This window comes from Myodes glareolus, chromosome 1, assembly GCF_982192425.1.
Source record: "Myodes glareolus chromosome 1, mMyoGla1.1, whole genome shotgun sequence".
NCBI classification, from domain to species: Eukaryota; Metazoa; Chordata; class Mammalia; order Rodentia; family Cricetidae; genus Myodes; species Myodes glareolus.
The window spans coordinates 6712690-6732420 of NC_142026.1; the positions used below are offsets into that span (position 1 = coordinate 6712690).

A 19731-nucleotide genomic window follows, 5' to 3' on the forward strand; every position below is an offset into this window, starting at 1 on the left:
CCAAACACATTTCTGGTTAACAGCAGTACAGAGCAAACTGCCCCTTTCCCTCATCAAATAACCTGCTTTCAAATAAGCCTCTCCCAGCTCCCTAAACAAATAGCATCCCATAATCGACCTCATTCTAAAATATTGCTTTTCATAACCTCCAAGCATTTGCTGCTTCTCCTTTACTTCACTGAAACCATGAAGTGCATGCACACGCACAAACACACACACACACACACACACACACACACACACACACACACATACACACATACACAGAGAGAGAGGGGGGGGGACACCCTTTTCCTCCCCTTCCCCAAGAAAGAAAAGTTATATGAAGAGTATAAGGAGCCATTTGTATGTCCTTGATGGTTTTTTCCCTAATGAAATGAGTTGATGGGGAACACAGAGAGCCATCCCAAGGCCAAACACATTCTACTGTTTATTACACATATTACATTCTTAAATAAAAATGCGTCACATAACATTTTTGCATAGATATCTTACAATATACCAATTTAAAAAAGAATTATGAAACAGACCAGTAACAAAAATAAATTTTTTCTTCATTAATAATTTTGTAACATTAACATACCACCATCATATAATACAAATAATAGTTTTAAATCTTAAGACTTTTGTACAGCAAAAAAACTTGACAAAGTAATATATTTATATATATATATAAAAAGCTTAAAAAAAATAAAATGTCAAAAAAAGGCATAACCGAGGGCTATAAGACTGGGTACTTCTGTGATATATTATAAATACCAGAGAAGGCCTGAGAGAATGTGACGGGGAGGTGGGGGGAGGGGAGGGGCTGGGAGCAAGTCTTTCCAAACACGCTTGGTAGACACGTCCGGCAAAACGAAAATGTATAGTGCAAAATTAAATTTCTTCAAGCAACTGTGAAGAAGATAACAGAGTAGAAATAAAAGTCATGGTGGCTGGGGAGTCATGTATTATGAGCAGGGATGACGGTGCTGGGGGGGGGGTGTGGTGGTGAGGGAAGGGAGGGAGGGAGGCTCCAAAGACATGAAACATTTATTTTTGCCTCTGTGCTAGCAAGGAGATCTTGGCCCTAACAGGTGTATTTTTCCTCCCTGGAATGGAGCAGAAGTGAAGATGAAAGAAATGGAACTGTCTGAGCTTGGGTTAGGAAATGCATGCTGGGAAGCAAAACTAAGAACCATCAATGAGCCCCCAAGTCTTCAGGACCCGATTTACAGAAATTGTTCTGCCTCTGGTCCCAAGGGCAAGGATTAAAATGTCCCCTTTCCCCACCCACTGCTCCTCCCCTGTACATGGAACTAACTCCCAGGGGTGTGGTTTTTACTTACTGGCATTATAAGCATTCATCCCCCCAAAAGAGATTAGGCACTGGTGGCTACCCCTCTTATACCTCAGTAGCCTGTTTTCCTTCTGTGAAGGTACAATAGGTACATGTGCACACCCATGAAGGCGTGTGCACACACACCACCCTCATGATTCTGACGTGGGGTCCTTTTTATGGCAGTAGACAGAAGCTGGGGTCAGAGCTCACAGTTGAAAAAAATCGTATAAACGGTCCCCAACCAAGAACACATCAACCTTCCCTCATGACCACGGAGAGGGAGCCCTGTTTTGAAAGAGTATATCTTGTTAGGGATATTTTTGAAGTAACAGCCTGGATTTCACTCTTGTTTTGGATACCTGTTTCCCGAGGACTTACACGCAGATACAGAACACCTGAAGAATACAGTACTATATTGAAAGGATGCACAGAAAGTTAACTGCAGCTTAGTTATCCCCTTCCTGGGATCTGCTAGAGGAACCTAGGAGGGGAGACTTAAGTGTTAAAAATAAGAAACCCTGAAGCCCCAGGCATTAGTGATGAGACACCACATTTCATAGAAACAGATTTTGCTTTCTCTGACATATTTCTGTTGTCCATCTCAAAAGCTTCCAAAGATCCTCAAAGAGAAAAAGAGGCCACCAGGAAGGCAGCAAACTATGCTCAGGCTGGGCCCTCCAGTTCCAAATTAAGCAAGCATCCCCCGTGTTCCCGAAATGCAACCTGGGCATTCAGAACTAGGTATCCACCTGCCCCAACTTCTGCCACTTCTAGAAAATTTGAGGGAAAGCTTTTGTGAATTTATTTCAGCCAGGTACTACTTGCTAAATTTCCACTCGGTCAATATTTTAGGTGCAAGATTTCAGCCATATGTTGATATGAGGTCGTTTGTTTCTTTGTTTTTAAAGGGGAGTAAGCAGACTGATTTGTGTACTCAAATGGGCCGTATGCCCCCTACCTTTGTCCTTTTGGAGGAACACATGCAAAAGAGGAGGAAAAGTTGTTTTGACTTTGACGTTATAAAGTGACCAAGAAGTCGTCACCCAGAACTATTAAGAACCATTATTGAGGTTAGCACTGGCAATGTGTTTCTTTGGGCTTTCCCAGGAGATGATGCAGGAGTGGAGGCTGCAGGCAGGAAGTTCTGAATGTATGGGTTAGCCCCCAACTCCAACCCCAGCTGCTTTCCCATGGATGCAAATAGACAGGGATCATTTGGAAGCTTAGCCCATATTCAAGTCCCCAAATAAGCTCTTCTCTGATTTCAAAGAAGAGTTAAAAAAACAAAAACCAACCAAACAAAAAACCCCTAAGAACCCATCCTGCTCATCAGGCATGAGGTTGGCTGTCTTTTTACCCTGTTATCATCAGGCAATCGAAGATGGAGGGTAGAGGAGGTGCGCGTGGGGAGGTGACGGCAGGGAGAGGCGTGCTGGGAGGATTTATGAAGGAATTTGGAAAGCAAGGGGTAAATGGCCAGCATGAATGTCATTTTGGGGTCTTCAATATTTTTACAAAAATGCAGCTTTATCATGAAATCCAAACATCTCTTTTTTTCTGGACCAAACGCTCATCACTGTGAGCATGAAGCTGGGCCAGTGAGCCGACAGTGGGACCGGAGGCCAGAAGCCGGGAGCAGCATGGCAATGTCAGGTCTCCACATCCCTGACGTCGTGTGGACGAGAAAGAGGCGACACTGGAAGCAAAGGAAATCGCCGGTGGCTTAGAAACACATCTTCTACACAGCCAAGTCTGGACCCTGGACAGAGCCCTCAAGAGGACAGCCTATGACACACTACGCCAGGTCTGTCCTTTCAATTTTCAGACCCCTTGGACTGTTGGGAGGTAATGCTTTAAACCGTGAAAGAGATTTTTGTGATTGAAATGTCCATTACATCATTCTAGGTAACCAGTCCTCTTGGGAGCAAAATATATGTTGAGGTTATTTCTTGGAAAACCTGCTCCCCCACGAGAGGTTTCGAGACCACCTCGGCAATTTGAAAAGGACCGATGGTTCCTCCACAAACCTATTTCCAAAATGTCCAAGGGCTGCCCACTTCACGCTGCAGACTAGTGATCCTCCACAGGTGCCCACTGGGGCTAGAGAAGAAGAGGTTCAAAGCCACGCGCTTAGCACCCACCAAATTCTCAGGCCGATTCCCACAGTCAACAAAGGACTCTGAAGCAAGCAAGCACCGTCATGGCATCTCAGTGCATCGTGCTCCAAGAGAGGGCAGGAGCAGATGACAGAGGACCTCACTGATACAAAAGGGAAATTACCAAACATTTCAGACACCAAAGAGGACCAAGGAGCCTTTGTTCTGCCACATTCAAATGAAACCACAGATGACGAAGGGGGACAAATAGCAATGATTACTCTTTTGTGTATTTTTTTTCACTTTTTTCTTTTTCTTTTTTTTTTCCTTTTCTTTTTAAATAGAGCCTTGCAACGGTCAGTACAAAATTTAAATTAAGCACTATAAACCTTAGTAATAACATTTTGAGAGCAAGAGCAGCCCCAGCCTTGGAGAGAACATCTGTGAATCGTGACAGCCATGGCTTAATGCCATCCCTGGCGTGTGCGTGCATTCATGTTAGAGGCTGCTGTAGAAGAAAAAAAAAAGAAACAAACCAACAGAATCTGGGTAAAGTTTCATCTAGTGCACTGACTGGAGGCGCTAGCTACAGTTTAATACAGCTGAGGTTCAAGGTCCCTCACACATCCTTCACCCAAAGAGGATGCACCACACATTCAAATATAATCCCATAGCGTGCCCTGATGGACGGACTGGCTGCAAAATGCACTCAAATGTAGTAGAGAATGAGATTGTCAGTAAGCAGAGCTCCAGGAAATAAGTCGTGTCCGCTTTTAAATCTTTGGGATAAAACAGATTTCTTTTTTCTTTAATACCCTCCAACTAACATATACATAATTGCTTCTGGCAAATGGAATGTGTGTGTGTGTGTTTGTGTGTTTATGTGTTTGTGTGTGTGTGCGCGTACATGCACGCGCATGTGTGTATTTTAGGGTGCTTTCTTTTCTTTTTTATTTATTTTTGGTCTAAATTGAAAAAAAAAGTAAAATAAAAAAGAAAATTCTAAAGGCCAGACCTCTAAATGCTCCAGGTGTCCCACTGGAAGCTATAGCATTTGTGACAAGGAGGTCCTTCCACCCTCAGACGAGTAGATTCAACATCTCAGTGAAACAGAAGCTGTAGAAAGCTGAGAACCCAAGTGCCAAGGATCTTGAAGGTTGCTGTCATATGTGTTTGTGTTGCTTATATTATTATTATTATTTCCTTTAAAAGACTTCAGCTTTGCATCCCAAATATGTATGGGGTCGCATTTTAACAGTCAATGAGTCAAGCAGTCAGAGGAGGCCAGGAGGGAGCCGGCTGGTATGAAGGAGCAGCAACCATGTGTGGACCAAATGCCATTTTTGTTTGTTAGACATGTCTTGAAGGGATGGTCCCAGAATATACAAAATATACAATCTGCCCTAATAACCACCCCGCTTGCTTGCATAGGACAGTTTATGGTCCTAAAGGCAGTCTTTGGAGTTTAGGCCAGTGCCAGCTAGCTAAGAATTCAGGAAGATAGAGACCAACATTGGGTGTATGTGTGTGAGATGCAAGTGAGCAATATAACCCCTTGGAGTCAGCTTTTGGAGTAAATATGAGGCCTCTGTTGATCCTGGGTGCTTTAGGTCACAAGTCATGGTGGGCCTAGCCAAAAGAACCAGCTCCCCCTCCCCCAAAGAAAGCCCCCAATACCCCTAGACACATCACAAGAGAGACACCTCCATCCTTTCCTCAACGGACAACCTTCATTCCCACAATGGCATGTTGGAGAATGTATTTAACAAGTGGGTACCATGAGCTCAGTGGGTAAGAGGGAAGGGATGGGATGATGTTTTGTGATGCCTCTGGACTTGGGAGGCATCCTCAGATTCCCCACTCCTGGAAAAGAGTGATATTTTTGGCTTTTTGTCAGGTCATAACCCAGAGTTATATTAAATATGCAGCTGCCCTTGGAGACTAGCGACATCTATGCTGTAACTGGTTCTAGGGTAGCCATGACAGCACAGGAGCTGCTCCCTGTGAGCGGAGGTCATCACGCCTCAAGGAGGGATGAGAGAACTGTGATGTCCCGTCTGATTGGCTGCTTCGAGAGCTGGACATCCAGGTGCTGCGAGAGTCCCGGAGAGGTTTAGTCCATGGAGAAAAGATAAAACATTTAAGCTTCCAAATAAGCTTTTTTTCAAGTTTCCTTTAGCAAAAAATCAGAGAGATTAAAAAGAAAAAATCTAGCACTGGCAAGAAGGTGAGGCTCAAGGGGTATACTGTGACTTGTCATCAAAGACTCTATTCTCTTGGCCACTTTGCAGTCATGCTAGAAGTTTCCAGAATCCCTAGTGCATATGATGTGCGAGAGTCAAAAAGATAAGAAAAGAAAACTCCTCCCTTGAGAGTGAAGTCTAGAGAGATTCAGGCCAGAGAGGTGTAAGATGGGAATCCACAGGCTGCCGCCGCCGCTAAGGCCATTGGTACCGACTCAAAAGAGCTCAAGGGTCCTAAGAAGAACCCAAACCAACCGACAGTTCTGGGAGGAAGCGTGACGCACGGAATAGCAGGACTTTTCACACACAAAGGACAAATAAACCAGGAGTTAAGTTTGGCTACCAAACTGCAATTTGGTTTGCTAGGTCAATTCCCCCAACTATTTAAAAGGAAACGTTAGTGCTACACGTACGCAACCGGGAGATGTTGAATTCTCTTATTACGTTGCACTGAGAAGCAAAGTTACATAAGCCCCTCACACTGCTGGCCACCATGGAGACATCCATGCTTGTTTGTTTGCTTTTTTTCCATTGGCAACAGCGGGAAGTAATTCCAATAGGGGTGGAGTCAGCAGCCAGCGCCTTGCTGAGTTCACCTGGCTTCCTTCTTCCTCGTCTTCTACCATCTGGCTAGGGCAAGGCATAAGAAATACACATATATACTCTAAATATAGTTGAGTGCATGACAGTGGGTATGTGTGTGGGTCTGTGTGTGAGGGTGTGTGTATGTGTGCGTGTACAAGTATGTACACAGAGGTTTGTAAGCGAGAACTTTCTTCTGCGAGGCAGTGCTCCCCGCCTGAAGTCCAGCCCTCCACCTCAGGGCATTTCCTTCGGCCATTGGCTGATGCCATGGCAACTCTGGCCTTTATGGTGTTTTGTTGTTTTTGTTGTTGTTGTTGACTCTTGTTTTTGTTTTGTTTTGTTTAGATATGTCTCTTCATATGGAGAGCAAGATGGTCAGACCTGGAGAAACACCTAGAACAACAAACAATAGGCATGTTAGAGAGGCCCAGCTGCTTCTATCACTTTACTAAATGATCAGTCTTAAAGAGAGACCACACACATGAATTACGGAAAGAGGAAGTGAACCGGAGGAGCCACTAGGGTTAAACTGTTTCAGTTCAAACCCTAGCTCTTCCAGCAGCTGTGTGGCTGACAGGGATGCTCACTGCAGCTCACAGAATTGCTCTAAGGATTAAACCAAACCAGTATTAGAACATCACACCACATGGAGTAAGATGTCAATGCACATTAACTTTTATAATCATAACTATAATTATCTAAGATGCTTTCAGAATGTACATCACGCTCATACACTGTAAATACAGTAATGAATAATTGGCCTGTATCATCATCAGCTGGCGGAGCACTGATGTTTCGACACCCAGACTGCAGTCTCAGGCCTTACGAGAGCCCAGGAATGTAGTACCTGTAATTCCCCCGGGCTCACACAGGTATAATACATGCACAACAAGGCAGAGAACGGCGAACAGTGTCCACAGACCGAGGAGTATGTAGGCACTGTGCCAGCATACCCTCAACACTACCCTAGTGACGTCTCCATGAGTCAGTCAGTCTGGGTATATGCGTCTGTCTGTCTGTTTCTGTGTGTGTTAAAGAGCTGGGCTGAGGCTACACAGGTGGGAGGAGTGGAATGGAGGCTGGTACTGAGGTTTCGGACCAACACTTGGCGCTTAAGTTTTATAACCAAGCGCCCTCCTTGGCAGATGCTTATAGTCATTTTCCTTCCTCCTTACTGATAGTAGACACACAATAGTCTCTCGGGTAGAAACCCTTTTACGCTCTCAGTAGTATAAAGCTGACCTTCCTTCAAAGGTGAAAGCTATGGTGGCAGTGATTGCTAAGCAACAGTCACATGACCCACAGAAGCCAAAGGAAGGCAGGTCTTAGTTGCTGAAATTACTGGAAGAGAGACATTCACCTTCAACCGGGAATGCTAAATCGCTATGAGGTGAGCTTGGAGCTGCTAGTGCCTACATTGCAGCAGTGAAACAGCCTAATGGGGAAGGAAGGGGGCAGAGAGAAGGGTGAAAGGAACAGAAATCTGGATGAAATCTGAGAACTTGGATTGAACCAGCCTTAAAGACAAACCGAATTGCATTTCTGACAATTATCTGTGCTAAGAGATAACCTTTCACACTAACTTCAGTTTAACCCTGGCTGTGTGCCCTCCCTCTCTCCCTCTTTCCGTAAGCCAGCCCCTGCCTTGCCTATGAAAACATTCCTTGGTATCCCTGTAGCCTGAGATAGCCCCATCACTCAAAACCCGCCGCCCATTCAGGTTTGCAGAAGTTTCCTGTCCAAAGCAAGACTTCCTTGTGTTTGTTCATTCTTAAAACAAACAAACCCAAATTCACCCTGACCCCTGACCCCAACAGTCTCTACATCCTCTGTCTATACCCAGTCCTTAAACAGGTACACACCCAAAACAGGACCTAAGGAGATGATGTGAAATAAGACAGAAGACAATGAAAAACTTACAGAATGGGAAAAAGACAGCAGGAAACAATCTAACCCAATGACACCTGAACAACAGCCCCAGCCCCAGCAGCTTATTTTAGGCCCTAATTTGGAGGGAGGGAGCTACCTAGACACTCCCTCTGAACTAACTCTGAAGCAGATCTGACTTACGTAGAACACTAACACAGCTAACGAATCTTTAGGATCTCAGTTTTTAACCTGCACAGTTCCAGACTGTCATGGGCCTGCTGTCTCTCCTGCCTTCGCTCACTGCCTCCCCTTGCTTTTTCTCTAGTATCTACAGGCTGCCCACGCCATTTTGGGAGACTATCCCTCCCCTCCATCATCAAAGCGCAGTCTTTAAAAATGGAAGGGGGGGGGTTGAAAGAGGCAGAGCAGCTTTGAACATAGAGGACTGGAGTCTCCAACAATGAGTACGGGCAGCTGCTAGATCCTGGAAAAGGGTAAGAAACAGACCCCCCCCCCAAAAAAAAACCTTCGAGATAGAATGCAGGCTACCAACACCTTGACCACAGCCCAGCAAGAGGGACTTATGTTGAACCTGGAAGCTACAGGCTGGCAAGAAGGATTTTGCAATGTAAATAAATGTGAGACATCTGTGGTCGCAGGTTGCCACACCAACCAGAACATCAACTCAGAGGATCAGTGGTTAGGGTGGAATTAGGACCTGAGGAAAACAACGGAGCAGGCTCTTGGAATCCAGTCTGTCTCCAGGGCATGTGGGGATTTGAACTGGTGAAATGAGGAGGGGCCTCTTTGCTTTCCTTCTCAGGTCCTGGGAACATATCCCTGATGTGGAATGTTATTCCGTCACACGTGTTCAGCTTTCCATTTGCTGCTACTATGGCAGGACATCTAGCCATATATGTTCAACTATCTACCCTTATCCTCCAATCTTTCAGGAAAAAAGCCAAGTCCTTTAGCCTGGCATGAAATACAGATGCGTGCCAAGTGACCCAAACAAGCATCTTCATTTGCTTAAATTCCAGGAAATGTCTGATATTTAGACTTAGACCAGATTCCCCAGCATTAAGGTTTCCACTCAAATTCAATATACCAGGTTAGGTACTTAGTCAAGATGAATTTCTATTTAACAATTTATACTTCCTGAGCTCTGCATAGAAAGAGAAAAGAGTAGACAAACTGAGCATCTAGAAGGGCATCTTAAATGTCAGTCGTTTTAAGGTTCCCACACCCCAGGAGGTATTCATGACACAACAGCCTAGTGACTGTACATAACAAGGTCTTTAGTGATTGGAATCGGTACATGGTGAAGCTTGTAGTCATTCTCGCTTACGGTCAGGGCACTCTGAATGTACACTAAGCCAACTGCAACCCTCTAGAGGACTAGGCGGCTGACCTAGTTAATTCTTTCTATCACCCAAACTGCTGTAAAAGTAAAACACTCGCTCTCAACTGTCTAAGACCTTTTTGACCACCTTGGTACCAAGCCCACCGGGATTCTACCAGCCTGCTCCCTGTGGAACCGGAGCTCCATTTATGCCCATCATTAGCCTCATGCTCTCTAGGCTGAGACAGGACCTGTCATGCTGGCGCGGATCACTTGTCGGGCTACAGCAGGCTCTGTCTGGGGCTGAGGATGTGATACAGTCCTCACTGGTTTTCCCTCCAACCTGAACTTGAAGCCAGGAGTCACAAAACTCAGTGCCCTCGGGGGCCAGGCAGGGAAAGGATGTAAGTGCATCGAGCCTAGTCTAACAAATGCACAACACTCCATGACTATCTCTTTCTACGCGTGAAGAAATAGTGCTTGCTCCTTGTAAGAGGAAATAATACAGAAAGTAGTGCTTTCACAGTGGAGAGGCAACGGAGTGGTGGGGACAGTATGAAAGCAATCATCACGTGAAGCTCTCCAGCTCCAGTCCAGGACAGCGTCTGGGAATAGGAACCTATGGTGGTCAGGTACAACTGTTCTAGATAAAACTACATTTAGCCATTTTAAGTGGGAGCAGAGGAAGCAAATAAATTTAATTGCTTCATGTATTTTTAAAACTCGCACACACAAAATAAAAGCGTACATTATACAAGGGGTATGTTTAAGAAAAAAAGAGGTTAAATCTCATTGAGTTTCTACAGAAAAGGGGTTGAACTGCGTAATGTCTGAGGCAAGGAACAATGCATTCACACACACTGTGAAGCCAACAGGACACAGGATCCTGCTCGGCCGCTGTAGATATCCTCAGTGTCCAAAGGTCAAAGTCTCCTAAGGAATGGCAGCTCCCATCACTGCGGGCTTTCCTTTCATGTGCTCTGGGGCCTCACGGCAACTCTCAGATCTGTCTATTCTTAGCACCCTAAGTGGTGAAATGAGAGGTACTGCCTGTCATGAGACACACTAGCCAGTTCCTGCTCTTATTCCTGAGGTTGAAAATGGGTTCCTGACCTAGGGCATAGGGTCTACTCAAACTCCCCCAGCATCACTGAATCTGTGCCACCGACAACAAATTCCATCTCCAAAGGCCACGGTGTGTTTTGATGAGGAAAAGAAGGCAATGACTCACCAGATTTCCCATCCCCGCCATCTCCCTCACACCCAACAGGCTGGGAATATTTTTCCACATCAGTCACACAAGTGGATGACTGACCGCTAATGTATCAAGTCAGGAACTCCTCAGTGAGTAGACCTGGTGATTTCCCCCTAAGTGCCCACTGTCCGCTTCTAAGCACGAGGCCAACCCATAAGACCACCTTCTCCAAGTCACAGCCTCAACTCCCTCAAGAGATGGGCGGAGTACCTCTGCTACTACGCTGACAGCTCACAAAGACTCATCTCCGTCCCAGGAGACAACAGTGGAAAGCTCTTCACAGGCCTGTGGGCGTAGCCAACTCCCACCTATAGGCTTCCTTATCAGCCGGGGCTGGGGAGGACTCAACCAGGATGTGTGAAAAGAGGTTGGAGGATGGTGCCAAACACAGAGACACTGACTGGGGTGTGGAAGAAAAAAGATGCTGCACTCCAGAGGCCTTCTAGGGAACGAGGGCCAAGTCCTGGGTTGCAGACAGCCCTCCAGGCAGTGGGAGACAATAGCTGTGAGAGCCCACTTCCTCAGCCCTGGGGGGAGGTTATCTCTCCACTCCAGGAGGCAGGGGATCTTTATTTAGTTCTTAGAGTATGGAGATAAGAGGAAAATAGCCTCTTCCGGAAGAATGGGGGAGGAGAAGGAGAACTCACTAGGCAGAGCAGGGACTTGGCCATCCCCGCTCTGCTCTCCAAGCAGCAAACCCTCAGAGGAAGGTCTGGCCAGTGGGAGATGCTGGCCTAGAGCACAGGGACTGGGAGACCAGGAAGTGAGGGAGATCTCATTTCCTCCCAAGGACAGCCAGGCCTCCGCGGACATCCTGCTCCCCCCCTCCTACCATCCTGCAAGCCCCTGTCCGAAGCCGAAGAGCCCTGAGGCTTTCAGGGGCTTTTATTGTATTAGAAGCATTTTTCTCATCATAACTGAGACCTTTAGTATTGCATTAAAAAGATGGTTAATTTTCTTAAGCTTCCTTTTAAACACAGAAATAGGATTAGAAGGATAACATGCTCAGATGCAAGCCCATTATTTGATTATGTCTAAACCTAATCCTGCCTTCACCTTGGCCTGCAGAGTCTCCATTTTGGGGTTTATCGGCTGATAATGCCAGGGCTGTCAGATGCTATTACTCGGCTACTATCTGTTGCTACGTGATCCTTCCACTATCAAATGCTGAAGGTTTAGAATTGAATTAAGGGTGATTTGGGGAGTACTGCCATCTTTGGATCCTTAAGCACATCTTCCTTGAGGAAGGAATAGTCCAGATGTCCAAAGACCAGGCCTTTCCTTTAGAAAACTCACTTCCAACACTGCTTCAGAGAAAAGTCTCAGAAATCAGTCTTCCTCCCATGAATCAACTTTTTCTTCCCTTCACTATGAAAGATGAGGAAAGGTGGTATGGATGATAATAGAAAGACCGAAGGGCAGACACGATGAGACGTTTGATTCTCATTCCCTCTTCCAGGACACTGAAACTCTCTCTGCCGTCACCTCTGTGCGAGGCAGTGTTGATGTCTTGTTTGTACCCAGTGACCAGCACCAGTTCAAGGCCAATTCTGAGTAAAGAGTGTGCAGCCAAATTGAGAACCTGAATTTAGACCACGTACGAGCATGCTGCTTCTCACTTTTTTTCAGCAGTAGATAAGTAGAAGGCATTGCTAGGGCCGTGGAGCTGGGCGTGAAACAGGCCTGTGCCTAGCCCCACATCACACGTGTGGACCGGCCTCCAATCTACTGCACCAGAGCTGGGCCTGAGCCAGGCCTGTGACTAGCCCCACATCACACGTGTGGACTGGCCTCCAATCTACTGCACGATCTTCCCCCTCAGTCCAGCAGCTGCTAAGCGGCCTTACCTGTCGCAGTGGTTGCACTTAAAGGGCTTTGCACCTGTGTGTTTCCTGTAGTGCCTTGTGAGCTCATCGCTCCGTGCAAAACGCCACTCGCATCCTTCCCATGAGCACTTGTAAGGCTTCTCACCTGTAGAAGACATAGAAGGACCATGGTCAGCAAGGAAGAACTTCACACCTGCTCAGGTTCTGCTACCTGGTGGTCAGTCTCAGAAAATTGCCTCTCAGATCATTGTAGGTAGACTATATTCCCTAACATAGAATGTCACTTTTTTTTTTTAAAAGCCTCCTGGTGTTGTTTTCTTTTGTTTCTTTCCTTTTTTTAACCTTCAAAAGTGGCTCTACGCGGTCTTCGGCTCTGGGCCTGTCATTTCAGTTCCCAGAGTCAGGGCATTTCCTTCAACTGGTAAGGAATCAATTTTTATTTATTTTCTATTCCCCGGAGCACTCTGAGCCCCGTGGTCCGAGCAGAAAGGAAATGAGCTATTTTCATCCGAACCACAAATGCTTCTAATTCCATTTTTCTCAAGAACCTGCAGTAATTCACCATTTCAGTCTTTTTTGTCTCTCCCTTCCCTGCCTCTTCCCCCGCAACTCATAGCCAGATAGTTAAGTGATGAGAGACACACCTTAGGCTCCCAGAACAGTGTTCCTTCCAGTAAATGTGACTGGATGGACAGACATCATCTGAGAGAAAGATAAAACTTACTTCCCAATTCCTGGCATTCATGAAGAAACCTCCCAGAGGTCCTAGTTGGGAGGTTCCCATGACTCAGTGGCTCTCTTCTAGAGTGTTCGCACTGGATAGCATATACATCATCACAAAATATTGTAGAAGTCGATTTGTAGAGCAAGCTTTAGCCACAGAGAAGCTGCTGAGGAACATGAAATCTGAGCACTTGTGCTCAAGCGACCTTTTCACAGAGTAAATACAGATGGAGGAATATGTAAGAAAATGTGCATGACTTTGCCTGGGGCTTTCTTTTTAAAAAAAATCCATCACATCTGTCATCAAATAGGACAAATATTTATCCTTCTAACTATATAGTGAGCTGGTCCTCATTAAGTAGAAAAATGTTTAAAACCCCAAATGAAATCATGACATGGAGGCCCTGCCACTGAAAGGCAGGTGAGCGCAGTGGTTTGGGACTCAAAGTCAATCTTCCTGGGGTCCTGTGTTTGACCACAGGCAAGGGTGATTAATCTTGGGTGGCTGTCTAACCTTGGGCAAGTTAGACCTGTCTTCTCAGAGATAACAATAGTGTGTACCCCTAAAAGGTTTGCAAAAATTAACAAGATAGCTTACACACTACGAATTAATTAGAAACAGTAGCAGGCACGTGGGAGACTCATATTATTGCTAAACATTATAAAGTGTACAATTTGAGGGCCAGGGAGATGGCACACGAACAAGCACCCTGACACCCATGTGACCAGTGTCACACCCATGTGACACCCTGACACCATGTGTCCAGCTGTGCACACCTGCAGTCCCGGCACTACAGCGAGACAAGCTGCTCCCTGGCATTCTTGAGCCAGCCAGTCAGCTTAACCATGCCGGGCAGCCCTGGGTTCATTGAGGGATCATCTTAAAAACCACAGTGGAGCATGACAGAAGGAGCCACGATGCTGACCTCTGGCCTCTGTGTTCATGAGCACACATCTGCACGCACACACAGACACAGCTACAAAAGCACACACAGCACACACACACACGTTTCAGGCTACAGAGGTTACCCATCCAAAGTACGATGGATACAATCATCTTTCTGCGTTTTCAACAGCTGTCTCCCAGCACGCATCTAAGAAAACATTACCTGTTACAGTACCATTTTCCCTTTAAACTTGACTAAAAAGCGCTCACAGTTCCCTATTTTTATGACTTGAAATTAAATCAAACATGCTTGAAATTCTCCACTACCCGCCACCCCCCCCCCCCCACACCTTGGTTTTTCGTGACCTGGTTTCTCTGTGTAGCCCTCATCGTCCTAGACCTCTCTCTGTAGACCAGGCTGGCCTTGAACTCACAGAGATCTGCCTGCCTCTGCCTCCCCAGTGCGGGGATTAAAGGTGTGCGCCACCACCACCCACCCAGGCTTGAAATTCTTACTTCATTAAATTGTTGCCCAAGTAAGCCCACTGCTTTGCAATACACTGTACAGAGGAGAAGAGAGACACAAATTTCTCCCAAGAGTACAAGGAATGGTAGGAGCCTAGGAGAAAGGATTCATTTGTGGACGTGTGTGTGCAGCAAGCAATATTGGATTTACCTTATTGCTAGCTCCTGATGTGAAAAGGACTTGCTAAAGACAAGCGTGGAGATTTCCCCTCAGCTTGTGAGTCAGCACACCTGTGACATTGCTGAATTCATTACTCAGTGCCTCTATCTGTTCAATGGGAGTCAGTGGACTTATTAGAAAATCTGTTTTAAAATAAGTATGGTACGTACAACAGATTTTGTGGGCCAGGTACCCACAATGAACGTCAATTCTTCCCCAGTTCCTGTGTTTGGAGGAGCTGCTTTGGAGGAAGGCCTTATCAGATGTCAAGTTAAAAAGCACTGAGAGCTCATGACTCCAGACAGCTAAGGCTGAAGTCAATGTGGTCAGCTTCAATGCTGAGAAACAAGGAGACAGTTCAAGTTAGAGTAGCTATTCAGTATGTGGATGGAGAAAAGACCAGAGTGCTCTTCAGGTACATTCAGAATGAGAGGGATGCCCTAGGAAAGCAAGCTACCCCACCCCCCACGACCCCGTGCCCTGTTTGAAAGACTAGTGGGCATCAGCTACTTAATGACATCGATCACACAAAAATATCTATGTAAATATGAACAAGGCACCTAAGTGCTCAAAAACTCAAAATGCCTTCTAGTCCCAAAGACCTTCAAATAATAATAATAATAATAAATCTGAAGACTGGAGTTTCCTAGTTCCAGGAACCAAGCATGGTCAAATGACACCAAGGAGCTGAGGAAATACTATGAATCCCACAGCCACAGCCAATATCCATTGCTCCAGATCAATGTCACCCTGGAACTGGCTGGTCCAGCATTGCTAATCACGTTGGGAAGGGTCCAGAAAGGACAGAGAAGAAAGGGAACAGAATCAGGGGCAGTTAGGGTTTTTATTTTTCTCATTTCAAAGTTTTTTTTTTTTTTTTTTTTTGCTGAATCCTTTTAACTGTTTTGTTTCTTAAATTAAGCTTCAGTTATTTTTCCCCAAATATTGCATCTGCCTGGCTTGTTCCCTGCACACACCAGTTGTCCTATGCAGGAAGGTTCAGAGCCCCAGTGGCTATGACTCTGGCAGCAGAGTGCAGAGTGGAGTGAGGCAGCCTAGGCCTGATGCGGCTCAGGGTGGTTCTCCCCGCACTGTCTTGGCTGTGGTCAGGCAGGAGTGCAAAGGACATCTGAGCCCCATTACATTACGGTGACTCACTGACCTGGCTTTTGGCTTTAGGTTTGTTTTCCTCAATGTCTAATCAGTTTATCTTCAAGTTACCATTTCTGCAAATACTCATTAATGAGAAAATTTAAGTAATCATAAGAGAATTCAGCGAAATGAAGGTTCTGTGCCTGAACACAGGGCTCAGAGGTCAGAGGAGCAGAAAAGACACACGGAGGTGCAGATATGCATTCTCATCAGGACCAGGAATCAGGCTGCTGTACCTCCACATTCTGGGCCCAGATCCTTAAGTTGGTCTGTATTGGTGAGGCAGGTCTGTAAAATTCTTGTTAGCATTTTCACCATGGTCAGGATAGCTTCTCCATAGACTCCAATGCCTCACTAGATCTGAGGTGTGGACCCACCGAGACCTAAAAGGCATGAATTCGTATTCTACTAGTCCTACCTAAGGGAAAGTTTGATCATTTCATGAAAGGCTTAATCTTCTTTCTATATAAAGGAATTTCCCCGTTTGGAAAAGAAAATAATTTTAATGAGAAAGAGAGGGGAAAGGAAGGGAAGGGAGAAAGATAGGAGTGGGGGGTTAGGGGGGAGGTGGGTAGAGAGGAAAGACAGGGGAGAGGGGAAAAGAGAAGGGAGAAAGGGAGATGAGAGAGGAAGGGAGAGGGGGGAGGCAGAAGATGAAAGAGGGGGAGGGAGAGAAGGATGGAGAGGAAAGAGGAGGAAGGTGGATGAGGAAGAGGGGAGAAGACCAGAGGGATGGTAGCGGCTGCTCACTGTAAGCGGACGAGGTAAGACGTGACCCAGTTCTTCTCCCCACCTGGCCTTCTCATTCACCCTGACTTCCTTCTTGTCTATCCAGATACTCCTCCAGGGCATAAAAATAAAGCACATGACAGTTGTGGGACATCGAGAATGGCTCACTGCATTCATCCCGCTGCACCCCAAGAATGAACAAAAATGTCCAGGTGAAGGGCATTTGAGACAGGCAGACTAAGAGACACATAAAGCATTAGGTCCAGAGTCCCCAGTGAATCACAGAACAGAGGCAGGTGTGCACCTCCCGGAGGCGACTGCACACCCAGCTACTATGTGCCCAGCTCCCAGGGCAGGAAGGAGAGCACCCTTCACAACCCCCAGATTTCAGTTTGAATATCAAGAACCACTTTGCCTGCCTGGCAATCACATCACAAAACTTGTTTCCCTGAGGGAGACATGCCACCTCAGAGGTGATTTACTGCTGGATGAGGGCTCTTAAGGAGAGGTGAGGGTGCCTGAGAAACACAACTGACATTTATCGAGGTTGAATTACAGCAAGAATTCACACGTTCCCACAAAGTGGATCTGAAATGGAGTGCGCTCTAAACCAGCATGGCATTTTCTCTGCTTCTCACAGGGCCACTCCCCCTAAATTGCAACTGGCAGACCTGATGGATCAAACAACACTGTCATAAATACTTTCTGACCATGCAGCCCAAACACATGTAGATTTATTCATGAATTATATAAATGTACTAAAGTCCTAGCATGCTAGGATATTGTAAAGCCTATATTCAACAGAGCAATCGTTAAAAAGAATGAGGGCAAATTAAATATAAATCAAGTCATACATTATTCTTCTTGCACTCAAAAAGATTGTAAATTAAATATAAATAGAAGTTATACATTTTTTTTTTCTCTTGCACTCAAAAAGATGGAGTTGCACAGCCCGGCTTCTAAGACCAGGGTCCTGGAAGGCAAAGAGAAGCAGCTGCTCTAGCTCCATGCTACTGATCTGCTTCCGTTCTTGGCCCTTACAGTTTAATTCTTCACAGAAACCTTTGAAAATTCAAACCACAGCATGTGTCTCTTTCAGGGCACCTTGACATACCCACACAATTGGCTTCTTTGACATTCTATGGGTTTTGTCTTAAGTATCTGAAAATCTTATTCTGAGGGCTGGGGAGATGGCTCAGTAGGTGACATGAGGACTTGAATTTGGAATCCCAGCATCCACATTAAAAAAAAAAAAAAGCAAGCATTGTGCCACACACCTATAATCTCCGAGCTAGGTGGGTGGAGACAGGATGCCTGAAACTCACGGGCTAGCCAGCCGAGCAAAACCAGTGAGCTCTAGGTGCAGTGAGAGACTGTCTCAAAACAAAAGAGGTAGAGAATAATAGTAACCGAAGAAGATACCCAATATTGAACTTCACATGCATACATACACGTGTGCATGCAAGCATGCACCCCCCACATGCCCTCACATACCTCCACACATCCACACACACCATTTTCTGTGAAAGGTGACAACAGACTACACCAGGCTACCATAACCATTCCCACCTCAAACAAGGCTAAAATGAAATACAAATGTTTAGTTGTTCTCCATCATTCTCAGAAAAAAGTCCCAAGTCCACAGAGCCCTACAGTGTGCACTTAGCATGACCTGAATCCTGATACCTTTCTCATCAACCAGCCTCCCCTTCTAGGAATCGTCATCTTGCCAGCAGCTCTGCTTCTTAAAGGCACTTCTACCTCAGGGCCTCTGTATGCCCTGGCTCTTGTTCCTTCATACACCTCTTCATTCAGCCTCTGGCTCAAAGTAGCCCCACTTTCATTAGCCTCTGAAGAAAAGCAGGTGACAGGGAACCCAGTGGCACAAACTGCAATCTTAGCCTGTGGGAGGTGGAAGGAGGCAGGAGGATGCAGAATTCAAAGCCAGCTGTGTCTCTAAATAAGATGAAATAAAAGACAAAGTGCAGACTGTCCCTCTCTCCATAGCACCTACTCACTCGGAAATGAGACAGCGTGGTGCTGGTGTGTGCATGTTGGAAATGAGACCGCATGGTGCTGGTGTGTGCCACGTTGGAAACGAGATGGCGTGGTGTTGGTGTGTGCCATGGCATTAGTGTGTTACTGTTCCCTTTCTCTGTGAGACTGTCAGTTTTAGGCAAAGCATCCATCTACAGCAGTGTGCAGTAGAACACACTATATTAATACTGATGATGATGATGATGATGATGATGATGATAAAGTCTTCAAACCTATGGCAGCTTCACTGCCAACAAAGACTGGAGTCCACACAGGACCAAGAAAGTTGGTGTGAGTTCTAATCCCTTGCTGGTTTAAGAGGTAAAATGTGTGCATGGCTGTTTAAATCTGTCATTCTTCTTGGAAGTGGACTAAACGTAATTGCTTCACCACCACAGGCCACTTCCCCATTTCCATCTCTTTTCCATCTCTCAGAGGAAAAAAAGAGCATCCTGACCACTTTCATCTCAGACCTAGGACCTGGGCCTTCTGAGCAATTGCCCCCTGGAGAGTGAAGTGCATGGACTTAGGAAGTCCAGTTCTAAAGGTCACCTCTGGGGCTGGATTGGAGAGCATCCGTGATGGAGCAGATGCACCGAGTTTCAAGTTCACCTTTAAGATACAGATGGTAGCAGGAAATATGAGCAGGAAGCAGAATCGTGCACGCAAGGATTTTAAAAGACCCTTGGAAATGAGCACTGTACATGCAAATTTTCTAAATCCACTTCCTGATCTGCAGAACATCATTTTGAATCCATGTCTTAAAAGGAGGAGAACTTTGACATAGTTAGAGGTCTGAAAAGACTAATTTAAGTCTTTACTTATTTGTGATGTGATTACCAGGCATCCTGGTACACCAGGGCTCTTGTCCTTTCAGGACTTGGATTAAGAACACGGAAATTTCTCAGATCAGGAAATGGAGAGGATGGAAAATACTGCAATGGGTTCATTTTTTTCATTTAAGGACAACCAAAGGCCTTCA

The 19731-nt window shown here is 45.7% G+C and overlaps 1 protein-coding gene across 3 annotated transcripts in view; it reads right to left on the reverse strand.

Moving 5' to 3' along the window:
• Positions 1-404: 404 nt before the first annotated feature.
• Klf7 (KLF transcription factor 7) overlaps positions 405-19731 on the reverse strand; it is an 87200-nt gene continuing 67873 nt past the window's right edge. For all 3 annotated transcript variants that reach the window (XM_048459111.3, XM_085699102.2, XM_048459112.3), the window contains 2 exons: positions 12559-12682; positions 405-6638 (listed from right to left, as the gene is read on the reverse strand). In XM_048459111.3, coding sequence (XP_048315068.1) covers positions 6587-6638; positions 12559-12682 — 176 coding nt within the window. In that variant the 3' untranslated portion in view covers positions 405-6586. The remainder of the gene's footprint in view (positions 6639-12558; positions 12683-19731) is intronic.